We start from the raw sequence: 20,022 nt of genomic DNA, 5'->3' as shown, positions 1-20,022 counted from the left end.
AACACAGAACAATCGAGGTATGGCTATTCTTTCCCACAGGCTGCTAGCTATAGGTATCCGCTGTGCACCGCTGAATCAGTGCAGTAATTATTACCTTGGAGTGTGTGAGCTGGAGCTGGCATTGGTCAGAGCTGCACAGTGAGTCTTGTCTACCTATGGGTAGGAGTTATCTGAAGAGCTCAGGATCTGCTGGAAATGGCATGGGGATCTGTGGGGAGTGCTCAAGGCTAAATCAATGCATCACTCCAAGGCCCTTGCAAATGAATTTCAGAGGGCATTGTGGGACTAACGGTGCCAGGATCTAGATCATGTGTCTAACTGGGGTTCCTCCTAGCCTGCCATCCCAATGGGCTCGAGAGATAACTTTCTCCCTTCAAGAAGCTGAGAAATGATAAAAGAGAGATGGAATGGGGCATTTAGTTATACATTTTATATAATGTAATATAACTTATCATGTATTAATACATTTCTAAAGCAAGACAAGAAGGGTATATATGTTCCCCAAAAATATATTTGTCTATTTTAATAATGTAGTAATAAGTAAGTGATGTTGTACACTAAGAATCTTCTACACAAAGTATTGAATGATAATAATGATTGTGTAATAATTGTTTCATTACAGTCACCAGTGCATTTGACTAGGTCTATTGAATTATCTATTTATAGCCTAATTATTAGCTTTGGTTTTATATTTAATTAACTAATCAATATATTCGTTCTTGATACTGAAGCTATACACTAAGTGTACAAAACATTAGGAACACCTGCTCTTTCCATGACAGACTGACCAGGTGAATCTAGGTGAAAGCTATGATCCCTTATTGATGTCACTTGCTGAATCCACTTCAATCGGTGTAGTTGAAGGGGAGGAGACAGGTTAAAGAAATATTTTTAAACCTTGAAACAATTGCGACATGGATTGTGTATGTGTCATTCAGAGGGTGAATCCGCAAGACAAAAGATTGAAGTGCCTTTGAATGGGGTATGATAGTAGATGCCAGGCACACCAGCTTGCGTGTGTCAAGAACTGCAACACTGCTGGGTTTTTCACGCCCATCAGTTTCCCGTGTCTGTCAAGAATGGTCCACCACCCAAAGGATATCCAGCCAACTTGACTGTGGGAAGCAATGGATTCAACATGGGCCAGCATCCCTGTGGAACGCTTTCGACACCTTGTAGTCCATGCCCACACGAATTGAGGCTGTTCTGAGGGCAAAAGGGTGCAATTCAATATTAGGAATATTTTGTACACTCAGTGTATATTCCATGTGAAATATAGACTACAGTGCATAATAAAAAGCAACGCAATTATCCAATGTAAACGCAACCTATAAATTGTCACATCTATGGGAGGAAGCGCTTTGAATTGGCCTCGTCCGACAGAATACATGCGCAGTGCGCCGCATGCTGCCTTCTGTAGAGCAGCTGTCCAGGGTTTGGAATTCCAATATGGCAGAGGCTTTGGTCAGTCATCCTCTCACTAACTTGGAATGGTTTCAAATCGCAAGCAGTCGCGTTTAACCCGAGCACCCATTCATCAAGCATATCCACTGGATCGATGTTACTATAATCTCTGAAGCTACCCTGTCATATATACAGGTAAGAGTTAAAGTGTCTCTATCTTAGATATGAACAATTAAAAAGAAGCGAGGCTGCAATACGCAAGAGTAAGCGCTTTTTGTGGTATACCTCTTGAAACGTTCTCACGCATCACGCATTATGCAGCGTAGTACCTAACCAACTATCGTCTATTAAAAATGTATATATAGGCAATGTCAAATGCCAAAGTAGACTATAGCTACTGCAAGGATTTGAAGTTTATGGCACGGCTGAGAATCAATCAGGCGCTCGAGGCAATTAATGATTAAATAATCAATCATTTTAATGAGAAAGTGATGAGGGCTATACAAATTGTTGCAAAGTAACTTTCAAGTGAAAACATTATGATATTCTGAAGATACACTTGCTGCGATAACTGGTGGCAGGTGGCTAATAAATACGTTGTCATTGCGCTCTTCGTGGTGACAATTGGCTGTATGTAGTATAACAGTATTTTAAAAGTAATGGGACAACATCATTCATGCTGCTTTAGCCGCTTCCCCTAATGGGGTTGCAAGAAAATGTGTTTTCTTGCAACAGCAAGGAGCAAGGAACAAGGAGTACTGATCTAGGCTTAACATTCATGGTCATGTGTTTTGGCTCTCTCTTCACATGTTATCAAATAGCTTTTGTTGTTTTTTCTTTCTTCTTAGTTATATGCATGTCGGTTCAAATGAATACCTGACGAAAGGACCCACGTTTCAAGGCAGTGAAATTCGATAGCTTAAAGGAAAAGTGCCTGTAATGAGAAGCAACATTTGGAATTCCTCCTCGTGAAAATTCCGTTTCTGCTGTTTTTTCCTTTCCCCTTGTTTTTAGGCGTAAAGAAGACATGATCACTAGCACCAGTATTTATGGTATGTTGGACTATTTCACTTATTGATTGATTACATGATAACTGGGAGAATTTTCCCGGTGCGTTTATGTTGTGTATGCATGGCTCATCTTAATGTTGAAAAGTTCAACAGTGACGTTGCAATTGCAGCAATAGTTTGTTTTAGAAATACCAATAATAGGTTAGAAAATATCAATAGTTTGTTAAATGCACATAGGTGGTTGTGAATCGCATGTTTACCATGTGGAGGCATTTTATTTAGGAAATGCTGTACTGTGCTAATTTAGTGAGGTATATTGGTTCAAAACTAAAAGTGAACTACTACTAATAATGATAATAATAATAACAATAGTTACAGTATAGCATAATACTGCCACTAGCCTAAAAATGGTAATGATGATACTTAGGCTATTATCAGTTTTACATTGTGAAGAACAAGTTAGTGCGTAACTTCTGTATTTTGCATTAACATTTCGTTTCACACACTATACATCTTTTTTATTTTTGCATGTGTCTGAAATGTATGTATTGTCATATTTTATGCGTCAATTTATCTTTACCAGACGGGAGCTGCTTCCCCTATCCGCATTAACAAAATTATTAGTGGTGGTTTCAGATTAACATAATGTAAAAGTAGTATTTGGGAGTGGGAGACCAGCTCTCATGTCATTGGGGAAGTGATTGCTATATGAGAGATTTCTTCCATGTATTGTTACAAGCTCCAATGTATTTTCTCTCTACTGTTTTGCCTGTCTCTGATGTTCAGAAATTCAACCAATATATTAGACCATTGGCATTAGCTCCAAATTGCACTGTCATGCATCCAGTCGAGTCCAGGGGCATTTACGACTTCATATAGACTTTGCTTATGATCATGAAAGTGTATGGGGCATTAACTCTGTTTGTGTGGTGAAATGAATGGGTAAGTGGCCCATCATGTGTCGATTTATGTATGTTTTATTAATCAGATATTACTTTGTATATGCCATTTCTGATATGGAGTTAATACATTGAAGTAATTTGATACCAGTAAATAACATGCCACATTAATGGGTTCAGTCTGCCTTTACAGACAGCAAAAGATTAGAACTGGAACAACCTGTGAAGATTCAGTAAAGCTGTAGGCAAATGTGTGAGTTAATCAGTAAGGACAATGATCATCAGCACAACTCCCACATCCTAAAGTGCTGTTTACGACCCCTCATATCTGTCTTGTGTTGTGCTGTCTTTGTACTTTCACTTTTCAACATTATGGGAAACTTTGCTCATTCTTTATTTTATTATCAGAAAATTCACATTCAACATTTTCACATTATTTGTCTACATCAGAATTGGTTACGCTCATTCTATAGCCTGCAGGGGCACATATTATGACCCGCTGCAGTCCACAGCCCACCCTGCAAGTGTTAGCAGTTGTTCAGGGTGATACATAGATTTACTCCAGATTTGTACTTAACATTATAATACTGACTCATAAGAAATTCAGTTTCAGAACTTCCCCACTGGGCACAGACGTCAGTTCAACGTCTAGTTTTGATTTACATTTGGTTGAGTTTTCAACTAACGTGAATTCAACATGAAATCAACAAAAAATGTCACCTTGTCATCGGATTTAGGTTAAAAGTTGGGTGAAAAAAATACAAAATGGCCTTAAGTTGATTCAACGTCATCGCATAGATTTTCTTTGGTTGAAATGATATGGAAACAACGTTGATTCAACCAGTGTTTACCCATTGGGTCTTGTTTAGCTGTATGACGTTTTGATACTTAAATTGAACACTTATTTTCTCAATACAAAAAATCAAACATATTTTTGTTCACACTTCTCATTTGAATTCATATGCGAGGGAATTAATAATTAACAGACAGCTGAGATTCCTCTTCAGTAAAACGTACATCACAAACACTCAAATCAAATCAAAGTGTATTGGTTGCGTACACAATTTTGCAAGTGTTATAGCAGGTGCAGCGAAATGCTTGTGTTACTAGCTCCGAAAGTGCAGTAGAATGTCTCGCAAATACAATACAAATACACAAATAATCCAAAAATCGAAACAAGACATCAAGAAATGACAGAACGTGTCCAATTAATCATCCTGAGAAGATAAAGTTGTTTAGCCTGTCTGGGAGCAAGACATCCTGGTCCTCGACGGGGCTGGTTTTCTTTTTGTAATCCGTGATTGACTGTAGACCGTAGACTGTATATTAGCATGAGCATGTGTCAGAACCAGAATATAAATACGTGGTGTGTATAGACAGTATATATTTTAGAAAAGAAAGTGGTAGGTACAGTAGTAGGTATATTAGGATGGGCTATGTCAAATATACAGTATACAGTGCGTTCCACATTTTGTTACGTTACAGCCTTATTCTGAAATGGATTACATACATGTTTTTCCTCATCAATCTACACACCCCATAATACCCCATAATGACCAAGTGAAAACAGGTTTTTATATATTTTTTTAGAATGTATTAAAAATAAAAAACAGAAATACCTTATTTACGTAAGTATTCAGACCCTTTGCTATGAGACTTGAAATTGAGCTCTGGTGCATCCTGTTTACATTGATTATCCTTGAGACGTTTCTACAACTTGATTGGAGTCCACCTGTGGCAAATTCAATTGATTAGACATGATTTGGAAAGGCACACACTTCTCTGTATAAGGTCCCACAGTTGACAGTGCATGTCAGGGCAAAAGCCAAGCCATGAGGTCGAAGGAATTGTCCGTAGAGCTCCGAGACAGAATTGTGTCGAGGCACAGATCTGGGAAAGGGTACCAAAATATTTCTGCAGCATTGAAGGTCCCCATGAGCACAATGGCCTCTATCATTGTTAAATGGAAGAAGTTTGGAACCACCAAGACTCTTCCTAGAGCCGGCCAAACTGATCAATCGGGGGAGAAGGGCCTTCGTCAGGGAGGTGACCCAGAACCCAATAGTCACTCTGACAGAGCTCCAGAGTTCCTCTGTGGAGATTGGATAACCTTCCAGAAGGACAACCATCTCTGCAGCACTCCACCAATCAGGCCTTTATGTTGGAGTGGCCAGTCAGAAGCCCCTCCTCAGTAAAAGGCACATGACAGCCCGCTTGGAGTTTGCCAAAAGGCACCTAAAGGACTCTCAGACCATGAGAAACAAGATTCTCTGGTCTGATGAAACCAAGAATGAACTCTTTGGCCTGAATGCCTAGCGTTACGTCTGGAGGAAACCTAGCACCATCCCTATGATGAAGCATGGTGGTGGCAGCATCATGCTGTGGGGATGTTTTTCAGCAGCAGAGACTGAGAGACTTGTCAGGATCGAGCGAAAGATGAACGGAGAAAAGTACAAAGAGATCCTTGATGAAAACCTGCTATTGAGCGCTAAGGACCTCAGACTGGGGCGACGGTTCACCTTCCAACAGGACAACGACCCTAAGCACACAACCAAGACAACGCAGCAGTGGCTTCGGGATAAGTCTCTGAATGTCCATGAGTGGCCCAGCCAGAGCCCGGACTTGCACCCAATCAAACATCTCTGGACAGGTTTGCAAAGCTTGTAGCGTCGTACCCAAGAATACTTGAGGCTGTAATCGCTGCCAAAGGCGCTTCAACAAAGTGTTGAGTAAAGGGTCTGAATACTTACTGTATGTAAATGTGATATTTCAGATATAATTTTTTTATAAATGTGCAAAGGTTTCGCTTTGTCATTAAGGGGTATTGTGTGTAGATTGATGAGGAATAAATACCATCATTGAGATGTTTCTACAACTAGATTTCTTATCAACATTTTTATCAATTCTAGAATAAAGCTGTAACGTAACAAAATGTGGAAAAAGTCAAGATGTCTGAATACTTTCCAAATGCACTGTACATACACAGTGAGTAAACAACAGTATATACATAGAATATGAGGTGACCAGCATTCAATGACTCTACACTGAGTGTACAAAACATGAAGAAAACCTTCCTAATATTGAGTTGCAACTTCTTTTTCCCTCAGAACAGCCTCAATTAGTAAGGCCATGGACTCTACAACATGTCGAAAGCGTTCCACAGGGATGCTGGCCCATGTTGACTCCAATGCTTCCCACAGTTGTGTGAAGTTAGCTGGATGTCCTTTGGGTGGTGGACCATTCTTTATAGACACGGGAAACAGTTGAGCATGAAAAACCCAGCAGCGTTACAGTTCTTGACACACTCAAACCACAATCCATGTCTCAATTGTCTCAAGCCTTAAAAATCCTTCTTTAACTTGTCTCCTCCCCTTCATTTACACTGATTGAAGTGGATTTAACAAGTGACATCAATTAGGGATCATGTTCCTAATGTTTTGTACACTCAGTGTATATACACGGGGCATTAGTCTCAAGGTGCAGGGTAGAGTACCGGGCAGGTAGCCAGCTAGTGATGTCTGATGGCCTGGAGATATCAAAGCTGTTTTTCACTATCTTGGTCCCAGCTTTGAGGCATTTGCCTGCTAGAAGGTAGCAGAGTGAACAGACCGTGGCTGAGGTCCTTGATGATCTTCTTTGCCTTCCTTTGACACCGAGTGCTGTAAATGTCCTGGAGGGCAGGCAGGGTGCCCCCGGTGATGCGTTTGGGCTGACCGCACCACACTCTGGAGAGCCATGCGGTTGAGGACGGTGCAGTGTTCGTACCAGGCGGTGATGCCACCCGAAACAATGCTCTCAATGGTGCATCGGTAAAAGATTCTGAGGGTCTTCGGGGCTAGCCGTCCGAGGTTGTAGAGGCGCTGTTATGCCTTCTTCACCACGGTGTTGGTGTGGTGAGACCATTTCAGGTCCTCAGTGATGTGCATGCCAAGGAACTTGAAGCTTTTGACCCTCTCCACTGTGGCCCTGTCGATGTGGATGGGGGCGTGCTCCCTCCTGTGTCTCCTGTAAGTCCACGATCAGCTTCTTTGTTTTTCTGACATTGAGGGAGAGCTTACTTTCCTGGCACCACTCTGCCAGCGCTCTAACCTCCTCCCTGTAGGCTGTCTTTGCTGTAACGTGTTTCCATAAAAGTTTACATGATCATACATGTGATTTAAGGCACTTTGTTTGTATGTATTTCTCAGTGCTTTTTCACATGCCTGATGGTTTTAGGTGAAACTATCTAATTGCATTCAGCACTCCTAAGATGTTGCTGTGTGGTTTTAAAACATGCTTTTTTAAATACATTAACATCTCACATTTTTAGATATAGTTATGAGTACAGTATTGCTAACTTGAGTTATTAGCAGCTGAGGATAGAATAGATAATAATAGAGGACATGGACCTAGTCCCGTTAGCTACTATGTCCTAACGCAGCGCCGGGGCCATAGGCTGCTCATAGGCAATTTTCTTTAGTCATGATTTAACCTTTTGGCTTCTCCAGTGTGTGTGGTAAATTCCCTGACAGGTCTGTTTATTCCTCATTTTATTGCACTTCTGATTGCAATCTAAGCTGTCTGGTTGACATGGATCCTCGTCTTGAGTTTTGTGGTGCGCTTGATGACAGATGCTAACCCTTCCCCTTTTCACCACCCTCTTCACCTGATGCCTGGCATGTTGTCATGTTAGCAGAGTACTTATAGGCAAATACTGTAGCATGATATACCATAGCTTTTGATAATGTGACTACACTCTACTTACTACAGACTTGTCGCAATTGTTTTTCATTGCTTCCACATTTCTTGTGGCACACTTCATAATTGTTGTTTTTATATTGGGAAAGATAAAGTATGTAATTGCTGCAATTAGGCAAATGATACTTGCAGTATATATTTTTGAAATGAATAGTCAGTAACTTAATCATAAATAATACAAATGTAATGTACATGGACACACTCCTAAATAGTTTCAATACACATATTTCCATCAGTTTTCTGAATTGATTAAACAAATTGGTGTCACTTAAGAATTTAATTTAATTTTTTTATATATCTTTTTACATTACAACTATGTACATTGTATACAGTATGCATAGGAATCATGTACCAACAGTTAATTGTGCTGCTGCTAAAAGAGGAGTGAAACTGGATAACATCTTTGAAGTCCTCAAAAGGGTTAACGCCGATAAAGCTGTAAGATAGGACATGCGTTTGATCTGAACGCTGCTGACCATTTCTAGTACTGTACAATTCAAATTGTACTTTTCAGCAACCCTTAAGTGAAGAACATAGGCTATATATGCATTCTGGATGGTATACGATACGATACCACCAGTATGTGGACACCTGCGCGTTGAATATCTCATTACAAAATCATGGGCATTAATATGGAGTTGGTCCCCGCTTCACTGCTATGTCAGCCTCTTCTCTTCTGGGAAGGCTTTCCACTAGATGTGGGGTTGACGTCAGGGCTCTGTGCAGCCCAGTCAAGTTCTTCCACACCGATCTCGAGAAACCATTTCTGTATGGACCTCGCTTTGTGCATGGGGGCATTGTCATGCTGAAACAGGAAAGGGCCTTCCCCAAACTGTTGCCACAAAGTTGGAAGCACAGAATCGTTTAAAATCATTGTATGCTGTAGCGTTAAGATTCCCCTTCACTGGAACTAAGGGGCCTAGCCCGAACATTGAAAAACAGCACCAGACCATTATTCCTCCTCAAGCTAACTTTACAGTTATGCATTGGGGCAGGTAGCGTTCTCCTGGCATCCGCCAATCCCAGATTCGTCCGTCGGACTGCCAGATGATGAAGCGTGATTCATCACTCCAGAGAAGGCGTTTCCACTGCTCCAGAGTCCAATGGCGGCGAGCTTTACACCACTCCAGCAGCAATTGGCATTGCTCATGGTGATCTTAGGCTTGTGTGCTGCAGCTCGGCCATGGAAATTAATTTTATGAAGATCCCAACTAACAGTTCTTGTGTGGCCTACCAGCACTTACAGTTGACCGGGGCAGCTATAGCAGGACAGAAATTTAATGAACTGGCTTGTTGGAAAGGTGGCATGCTATGACAGTGCCACGTTGAAAGTCACTGAGCTCTTCAGTAATTCCATTCTACTGCAAATGTTTGTCTATGGAGATTGCATGGCAGTGTGCTCGATTGTATACACCTGTCAGCAGTGGGTGTGGCGGAAATAATCGAATCCACTAATTTGAAGGGGCGTCCACATACTTTTCTATATATAGTATATTTAAAATCCTTTCCCCTCAGTACATTGTATGATATATACCTCAACATTCTTTCGTCAAACGTTTGTTCTTTAGACAATATTTTTGTTCATCTTCACTCTAGCATTTTCATAATCAACACCATACATTATGATTTATCATACATACTGTATATGCATACGCTTTTACAAGTCATGTAGTTGTATGGTAGAATATGTTATGAAGATATGAATTCCACCATGTCAGATCCTAGGGATCCCAACCTGTTCTTCAGTAAATCAATAGAGAGAGAGGTGGCGTCAACCTCTGAAATCGAGTCCAGGGCCATAACATACAGTGCCTTCAGAAAGTATTCATACCACTTGACTTAGTCCACATTTTGTTGTGTTAAAGCCTGAATTCAAAATGGATTAAAAATATGTTTTTTTTTCTCACACATTTACACACAAACCCTCATAATGACAAAGTGAAAACATGTTTTTAGAAATGCAAATTTATTGAAAATGGAATACAAAAATATAATCTACATAACTATTCACACCCTTTTGCTATGACGCTCCAAATTGAGCTCAGGTGCATCCGTTTTCCTTTGATTATCCTTGAGATGTTTTTACAACTTGATTGGAGTCCACCTGTGGCCAATTCCATTGTTTGGACATGATTTAGAAAGAAACACACCTGTCCATGTAAGGTCCCACAGTTGACAGTGCATGTCAGAAGTGTAGGGTCATTGAGGTTGGATGGGGTTTGGAAGGGATTTTTTTGGGGGGGGGGATTTGGAAAGGATTTTGGGGATGGGGAGGGTCTATTAGAAGTTAGTAGTACTGAGTTAGGTAGGAGGATTTAGAAATGTTGTAAACCGTGATTAACCACACACTCCAGCACAGTAGGTGGCGACATGCAAACTATACTATGAAGTCCAATGAACTGTCCTTAGAGGTCTGAGGTAGAATTGTGATGAGGCATATATCTGGGGAAGGACATAAGGGTGTTGAAATTTTTCAAGAGCACAGTGGTCTCCATCATTGTTAAATGGGGAAAAATATGGAACTACCCAGACTGCCTAGAGCTGGCCGGTGACCAAACTGAGCAACCGGGCAAGAAAGACCTTGGATAGGGAGGTGACCAAGAACCCAATGACCAATCTGACAGAACTACAGAGTTCCTTGGCTGGGAGATGGGAGAACGTGCCAGAAGGACAACAGACTCTACAGCACTTCACCAATCTGCGGTTTATGGGAGAGTGGCCAGACGGAAGCCACTCCTGAGAAAAAGGCGCATGCCTGGAGTTTGGTCTGATGAGACATAAATTTAACTCTTTGGCCTGAATGCAAAGCGCTATCTCTGGAGAAAAACAGTTACTGTTTTACTGTTACTGTACAGTTACAGTCACCCATCTAACACCATCACTACTGTGAAGCATGGTGGTGGGAGCATCATGCTATTGGGATGCTTTTCAGCGGCAGGGACTGGGAGACTGGTAGGGATAGAGGGAACAATGAATGGAGCCAAATACAGGCAAATCCTTGATGAGAACCTACTTCAGAGTGCAAACAAAACTTAGACTGTGGGGCAAAGATTTACCTTCCAACAGGACTATGACCATACAGCCAAAGCAATGCTGGAATGGCTTCAGAACAAGAATGTGAAAGTCCTTGAGTAGCACAGCCAAAGCCGAGACTTGAATCCCATTGAACATCTATGGAAAGACTTGAAGATTGCTGTTCATCGCCTCTCCCCATCTAACTTAACAGAGCTTGAGAAAATCTGCAAGGAAGACGAATGGGAGAAAATCCACAAATCCAGATGTGCAAAGCTGATACAGACATATCCAAGACAACTCAAAGCATAATGAAGCAGTGGATTTTAACATTGTCTGTAGATAAGTCTCTCAGCGAGCTACAATAAAGGGTGCGTTATGATAAGTGAGGGCTAGAATTGGCTTCAGTGGAAGATGTGACCAGAGCCATTTCCTGTGGGATGGTGTGTGAATAAGACTGACAGTTTTTGTTGTCCTCTAATGGTGACAATTAAAGCAAGCTTGTGACTAACTTAAGTTACTTCTGTGTAAACACCCCCTGGGAGGTCTGTGGGGCTGTTGTAAATTGATGAAACGCTCATCCGTTCAGACAGATACATTTGTCAGTTACTGTAACAAATCCCATTCGGTCTCTCCCATCTCAATTCTAGACAAAGCCTTGCGCAAATGAAATCAGTGCAGGCTTGTCATCTTTAAGCAAATATGTTAAGTGTTGTCTTTCGTGCTTTTCATCTGAAAAGCGAGGGAGACCCCAGGGGAGTGAGACATGCAAATAAGAACAAATCCCATCTCTTCTCAATGCAGCATTCCCCCTCTCCTCTCCAATGCCCCTCTCTCTCTCCCTCTCTCTCTCTGTCTCTTTCGTCTCCCTCATGGCAGCTTGCTATGTTATCTTTGTATGTTTCTCGGGTGCGCTGACAATTCCTCCAGTGATCTAAGTTGGGTTGCTTTAGAAAGTGGAAGCAGCTGTCTGTTGCTATACTGAGAGACGTGTGTGCTCTAATGCAAAGATGAAGGACCATGCATCCTTGACACCCCCTCTCCCCCTCCCCTCCCACCCCCTATACCATGCCATTTAGACACAGGGACTGTGGGCTCACTGTTGTCCCTTCTTCTTCTTTTCTGACTGACAGCCTATAGACATTTTATAAAATGCATGTGTGTCCATTATCCGTTGCTTGTGCTTACTCTTCATGTCTCCTCCCTTTTGTCCTGTTCATGTATTTATGCATGCTTTCTGGATCTAAAGACATGCAGTTCCATTGAGATCCTTGTAAACGTAATACACTCACACAGGGATAACACTGGACATTATCAGACACTTGGCTTTAGATCATTTTTTTCCATGTGGGTTAGTTTAGGCGTATGTTAATTACATAAACTCATAGTGGTATTCATTTGAGTTTAAAAGGCGCTAAGACCATTTCCTTTCGTCTCTCGAAGCCCGTCTTTAAGAGGTTTAACCCCAACTCACATATCTGCTTGACATTTACTGTACATGTTGTGGAAAGAGCAGCGTTTTTCAAACATTTGCTTTGTTCAGTCAATCTGAAGATTACAGTTAGGATTTGACTGTTGTGTTTAGTGTATTTAGAGCCAGATTACCTCTAACCTTACCCTCACCTTAACCCTAGCCATCACCCTTAAAGCCATAACCAGTGGATATAGAAAATAGTAAAATAAGGAAAATTTGCACAGAAAATTGTAATACACATACGTCCTTCAAGAGAATAGTAAAAATGCTTTGCTTTTAGGCATGATACCAGGTAGCAGTCAGTCATTAACCCATAAATTGTTTGACTGACCAAAATGTCCTGATTCATCCTTTTAAATAAATCTTAGTGTTGCACGGTACATTGCGCTTACTTAGTGATAACTTAAAATGCTTTCAAAATTCATACAGCAAGGGTGGTTAATTCAGGCCATGTATGTTGTAAGTCGCTCTGGATAAGAGCGTCTGCTAAATGACTTAAATGTAAATGTATGTCATATGGGTAATTTAAATGATTTAATTGGAGTGTAACTCTGCCTTTAAACCCCTTTTCTTGCAATTTGAAACAATGAAATGTAGGTTTTGTTTCATCTCCTTCAAATAATCCTCGCTCTGTCTTTGGACTCATAAAGAGTGGAGGCAGCTCAGAGCCTGTTGGGGATTGGTTAGAATAGACAATCCCCAGGTGTACAAAACTAGGTTTAGCAGTAATGCTTTTAATCTGGACTTGTAGAGGATTCATGTGCATTCATAGATTTTCTTCAGTAATTATCATACCCCCAGTGGCAGCAAGAGAGACGTTTGCCTAAATCACTGATGTCCTCATTACACTGTTTACATTTTAATTAGATTTGCTAAACTTTTGATTTCTAATGGCCATAATGATTGGAGATGTTCTCCTCTTTAGTTCAAGGGAGGCGGAGGCTCCATGCTGATCATACAGTTATACTACACTCGTAGGAGGAGTCTTTTTCTGTTGACAGCTCACCATGCTAGGAAATAGTTTGGTCAAGTGTTTGTGAGGATATTAACAAATGTTTTGCAGGTTTAATCAATGACCCCTCAGCAAGACCAAATGCTTCAAATGTCAGTTTGAGGCCTCTCATGGAGTACTCTTACCAGCATGTTTAGGCTAGGGGAATGATTGTGAAAAAATTTTTTAAGTAAGTTTGATATTTTGAAATAACAGTATATTGTCATTTATTTATAGTTTTGCTCTCGCAAGGACATGTATAGGTAGCTGGATGTGGCTCCTTAAAACCGATCTTGCCATGTGAGGTTGCCTATTGTATGGAAGGAAATGTCAGACACTCAAGGATTCTATTCCAAAAATTCTACAATTTCATGATTTTCAAACATCAGAGACACTTACAAATTGTTGGAGTTCATCATTTTGTTCTTGTACGTAGCTTATCATTGAACAACCTTGAAAAGAGAGCCACTTTTTCCTGCTTCAAGGTTTTCCCTGCATAATGCTGTTAGAGTTTTCTATAGCGATTGAAGCACAAGAGGATAAGCGAAAACTCAATATGTTACTGTACTCAAATTCCACTTGTCTTCTCACAAAACACGTGTCGAATATTTCGAGCGAGGCCACCATCCTTGGTAGCTTCCAAGCCCATTCATTCAACAAGTCTGGAACAGAACAGATACTCGACTCAAGATTCTGGTCAAAGCTTAGAATTAACATTTTGTCTCTTTTCAGAGCTAGCTTAAATCTAAACTCACACAATAGTTTACATTGTTTTATTTACAATAATATAACCCATCCTTTGAATGTGAAATGTGAGTGTTTGAAATTCATTGTATTATTCAAAGTTCATATTGCCTTCTTTTCATCTTCGTCAACTTTGAGTTGAATTGCAAATGGTGACATGGAAGGAGTCTACTGTAATTCAGCCTCCATAACCATAATTTGTAAAATGCCAGGTTGATTTATTTTGATTAGAGATTTTACCACAAAAGGCATCAGTAGCTATGTGTAATGTTTCTTACTGACAATATTAGAATAGATTTGCATAATGCCACCGTAGTTTTATAATTACTGTATTGAAAGTAGTTTCTCAATAAAGATATACACGAATATTCAAGAGACCAGGCATGTGTTTGCGTGAATCTGAAAGTCAATGTTTTGGCTGCTTTTGGAAATTCCTTCTGGAATGATGAATAGAGTCATCACGTTGACTGGTTAATTGTCTCAAATTTATATTTTGATGTACCACTAAAGATCACATAAAAGAAGTCAGATCTTAATTAGGAAGATGATCATAGGGAGATGCTTGTTATCAGGGGTGCTCGCTTACTTCCCAATGATTCATTCATCCTCGGCGGAGCCGTGTGGCTGACAGGTTGGCTGGGTGCCAGGGACTGGCAGAGATAACCTTGAGTGCCTGGGAGAGAATGGGTCTGAGGCCTGTCTGCAGGAGAAGAGAGCCGGGGAGGGGAGAAGAGAGGAGAGGGGCTGGTACACTGCCATGGAGGTTTAAGGCGTCAGGCTGCGGGCGGGCGGGCTGAGTGTGTCTGCATTTTCACAGTGATGTGATGATATCAACCACTGCAGGGGTGAGTGAGTGCTACTGGCCCTGGCGGGGGGCAGGGGAGCTGCTGCTAATGATGCTATGTAGTGTGATTATCTCATTCTGCCTTCTGCACTAGAGATTGGCACTGGGCTCTTTAGATGGCCAGAGGACATACTGCACACAACCCCTGGTTCATCCTAGGCTTTCAAGGAAAATGTCATACATCCTGTTTTTCCATTAGACTTTAGACTAAGTTCAATCCCATAAAGCACTAGGAGATGTATGCTTGTGTCTAAAGTTACAGAGTGTTTTGCAGAGGAAAAGATGAGCACAGCGAACAAAGTGGTTTATTGCTCACGTTGTTTTCATAGGTAGAAAAGCACAGGAAAAGTTTTGCATGAGCAAATTATAAAGCTGCCTACTTTTTGCCTGTTGATTGATATTGTTTATTTTGTCGTCCAACAGCAGCAATATATTACTGGACAGTATAATGACCATCCCCAGAGGACTGGACATGGATTTTATTTTTTTAAGATGTTGCAAACCACCTCCCTCTTACCAACCACCTTATTCACCCGTTTAAGATGACCCTTTTGTTTGCCACGAAAGTACAATCAGTTTGGTTTCAAATTAGCTTCCAGAAAGTACATTTGAGTTTCTACACAATACTTTTGCACGGTGATATTTGCTTGTATATGTATAGAATTAACAATTTCCCACTTTGAGAATGAAATGTCTTGTGAAATATAACATATTTAACCCTGTCAATGTCCTGTGGTTAGATTGTGGTGTGGATAGACACAAAGCCAATGTTTATGATCAGATTTGAACAGGTGTATGGGGTCTTTGTCTCCCAGACAGACTAGCAGAGTATCCCATGTCTGTTATAAACAGATCGCCATGGAAAAGCTTGTTTTGTGTGTGGCCTATTTGACGGGCCCCTCTTAGTGTCCACATGGAATTAGATTAAATTAAAAGCTGCCTACTTGTTGCCTGTTGATTGATATTGTTTATTTTGTCGTCCAACAGCAGCAATATATTACTGGAGAGTATAATGACCATCCCCAGAGGACTGGACATGGATTTTATTTTTTTAAGATGTTGCAAACCACCTCCCTCTTACCAACCACCTTATTCACCTGTTTAAGATGACCCTTTTGTTTGCCACAAAAGTACAATCAGTTTGGTTTCAAATTAGCTTGAACGTTTCCAGAAAGTACATTTGAGTTTCTACACAATACTTTTGCACGGTGACATTTGCTTGTATTTGTATAGAATTAACAATTTCCCACTTTGAGACTGAAATGTCTTGTGAAATATAACATCTTTAACCCTGTCAATGTCCTGTGGTTAGATTGTGGTGTGGATAGACACAAAGCCAATGTTTATGATCAGATTTGAACAGGTGTATGGGGTCTTTGTCTCTCTGACAGACTAGCAGAGTATCCCGTGTCTGTTATAGACAGATCGCCATGGAAAGGCTTGTTTTGTGTGTGGCCTATTTGACAGCCCCTCTTAGTGTCCACATGGAATTAGATTAATTTAAACCTGGAAATAAAATAGTCCTCATGAAGAGTTCAGCATCATCCTGGAGCTTTATGAGGGTTGACACTTATTTTGTGTTCATTATCGGGAAATCACCTCAGGGAGTAGTGTTGACTTTGCGTTGTCTAAAATAGCTGTTACAGTGCACTGTTCCATGCTCTCTGGTTCACTTAGACTCCGGGGCTCGGGGGAGGGAGGTGGAAATACCCAATCAACGTTTTGCTGAGAAACCTTAAACATTGTTTTAATTTTCTCTCTTTCGAAAAGGGAATCAAGTCAGCTAAAGCTTATTTTGGCGGTCTATCCATCTGTAGTATGCTCTGTGTTCTGACCTTTATTCTAGTTAAAGTGGTGCCTGGAGGAAAGTATGGACTCTGAGTAGACTAGGGGACAAACTAATGCCCCCTTTTGGTGTGTAGTTGCCCATATGTGACCCACCACCTGGATTCAGTCCTATTTAGCAACATTTTAAATTGTGTTTTTTACATTGGATAAAAGTAGAGACTCAAAGCTAGAAAATGGTACATCATACACTGCAGTTGAGGGACAATGGGAAAGTCATTCTGCTTTGAAAGTTGATAAACTTGGAAGCTCACTTTTGAGAAAATGGCCCGTGAATATTTTGGTACACCTACTGGAGAGCTCTTCTTTGTCTACACCCATTCAGCATGGTTCACACCCTTTCAAACCTTAACCCCACCCTTCTCTTTAAGGATTAACGATGTAGTAAACAACCAAAGATTGTAAGACTAAAAGTGGTGAAAGTAGTAGCAAAAGTAGTAAAAATACACTTGATCTAGTCCTTGGCCTATATCCTAATCTGACTTTGGTACAGGTCATGTTGTTCTTCACATTACCGTCTCTGGTAAACACACACTATATCAAATAAGATAATCATTTATTTGTCATATGCACAGGATACAGAAGGTGTAAACGGTACAGTGAAATGGTTACTTGCATAGTGGAGTCTTTTGTTAAGACATGTAGCTAGCTAGCTAAACAATTAACCATAATCCCAACTCTAATGCCGCATTCAAAACAACTGGGAACTCACAAATCTCAGACTACCGACTCCAGTGCGTTCAAAACAACTGGGAACTCTGAAAAAAACTGGCTCCGACTGGGAAAAATCTATTTGAACGGTCATCCAACTCGTAATACCAACTCGGGAACTCTGGCCTTTTTCTAGAGCTCCGACTTTCCGACCTGAAGATCACTGATGTCATGATTTGAGTTCCCAGTTGTTTTGAATGCAGCAATACTACCATGCATGAATCTGCTGGTAGCTGAAGCTAACAAACTAGGTTCAATGTTAGCTAGCTACCTAACATTAGGCTATAACTAGCAATGCAAATGACTTTCTGAGGTACTAATAATATTACTGCACAGATCATACAAGTAACATTAGCTAGTGAGCCAGGCAGATAATGGTAAAGCGTACTGTTAGCTGGCCAGCTAAAAATACACTTTAACTTGCAATGAAAACTTATTTCTGACTAAATTAGAAACGTATAATATCTGGAAAGGGTCTCTCTCCCTGTCATGGATGCCATGGTTGCCCTTAGTTTGAAGATGTAATCCGGAGGCAAGTGTTTTATCTCCGCATTTGGCAATCATCTCTCTGCTTCCACCGGGCATTCCACTGATTTCAAAACTCTGTCAACTTCTTCCGTGACAACGACACCGTTTCTTCCCCACCACTGTCATCAGAAACTCAACAATGTCTGTTTTAATGAAAATGTTTTTACCTAAAACAGGGATTTCCTCATTGTCTGATTGATTTTCAGAATCAGAGAGAGTCCACATGGTACGATCATCGTCCAGAAAGTAGTCCAGCAAAACCTTTTCAGTTCTTTAAGATATCTTTCAATCAAAGCCACGGTAGAAAGGATTATTCACACATACTGAGCAGCTTATGTTATAGACAGAAGCGAGCTACATGGCAGATCAATCCGACCTCATCTCTCGGCATGTCCAGCCTATCCATTATCTCAGCCAATCATAGCTAGCAGGAAGGTTCCTGTATTTTTCCGTGGCTAAACCAACTAGGCTCGTAATTTAACTATTTTATTCCTATTTACAGATGGCATACAATTTTGTTATTAAGGTACATGAAAGTTCACATGTTCCAGAAGGCATTTCTGCCAAACCATTATTTTTAATAAATAACATTAAAATGCCTCTCCTGTGAAGTAGTAACGTACGACATATGCCTAGCTTTTTGAAACGGGTCACATATTATAATGACCTCATGTATTCTGATATTGTTCATATTCTGTGTTTAGTCAAAAGGAGCAACATGCCAGGTATTGAGACTGGTTAGTTGACTAATCAGCTGATCGCTGTAACTGACCTGTTGTCATCAGTGCATATTGCTAGACCAAAAAGCTAGCTTCCAGTCCGGGGTCTCCAGTTGACTCTTTAGGCAAGGTTATGTTATTCACGTACTATCTCACACTACTTCACTACCTTTTGTATTGTCAAGCCTGAGTATAACCTTTAACCGTCTTTAAATGTAACATTTAAATGTAACAAATGAAAAAATGTGTTAAAATTAGGTAAAAAAACAGGAATCCGTCATCTAAGGGGGGTTCTTACACAAGCAACATTTATAGCCTAAAAATCATCATATTAATATTAATTGAACATTATTAGATTTTTATCAGAACACATGGCATATGTAGATTCAGCCCTATGCCAAACCCTGACTGCATCTGCTCTCCCGCATCTTCAACCGTATCCCCAGAGCCTTCAGCCAGCCCTGTCGTTTCCATTATTCATTCCCAAAGTTTCATGTAGTATGGGAGGCTAGGGGGGTGAATTTTTTTAGGGTGTCTGACAAAATGTATGTAGAGCGAAGTCACTGCTTTATGCAAAATATGCTCTGCCTTGGGAGGCAGTGGTCTCATGTAGGAGGTGTGAGTGCTTGGACAGGGGATGAGGCATGCATGGTGGCAGCCTGTGTGTGCCTGTCAGTCTGTCACCCAGACCTAATTTTCCTCCCTAGAGGTACCTGAGGGAGACCCGACCAGCACCCAGTCTGCCTCAGCTGCCGGCCATTCGGTGACAATGGTTTCCCACAGAGAGGGGAAGTGTCATTGTATGTATGTAAACTAGTGACAGATGACTGGAGACATGCAGTCCGTAGACACTTGGGCTGAAAGTAAAGTAGTCTTGCTTCTTTGCCTTCTCTCTCTTTCTCCCTCTCCACCCTGGACTAGAGAGAAAAAACATCAAGCTCCACAACCGTGGTGGAATACATTGACAAAGTCAAAGATATGAATAAAAAGGATGCAAATCATTTGGCATGAAAGAGGCATACTATGTGTAGAAGGTTGTGTTCCTTTTTGAAAGCCCTTTGCTAATAATTGCAAACGAGCGAAGGTTTTGTGCGTAGGGCTTCA

The 20,022-nt window shown here is 40.8% G+C and overlaps 1 protein-coding gene across 1 annotated transcript in view; it reads left to right on the top strand.

Annotated features, from left to right (window-relative positions):
• Positions 1–1,463: 1,463 nt before the first annotated feature.
• LOC139538450 (fidgetin-like) overlaps positions 1,464–20,022 on the top strand; it is a 41,109-nt gene continuing 22,550 nt past the window's right edge. Inside the window, exons 1-2 of the mRNA XM_071340513.1 lie at positions 1,464–1,599; positions 2,419–2,456. Of these exons, the coding sequence (XP_071196614.1) occupies positions 2,432–2,456 (25 nt within the window). The 5' untranslated portion in view covers positions 1,464–1,599; positions 2,419–2,431. The remainder of the gene's footprint in view (positions 1,600–2,418; positions 2,457–20,022) is intronic.

The sequence above is a fragment of the Salvelinus alpinus genome, chromosome 14 (assembly GCF_045679555.1).
Source record: "Salvelinus alpinus chromosome 14, SLU_Salpinus.1, whole genome shotgun sequence".
In the NCBI taxonomy this organism is placed as follows: Eukaryota; Metazoa; Chordata; class Actinopteri; order Salmoniformes; family Salmonidae; genus Salvelinus; species Salvelinus alpinus.
Note: the sequence above shows the minus strand (reverse complement) of the source record. Positions and strands in the feature narration are given on the sequence as shown.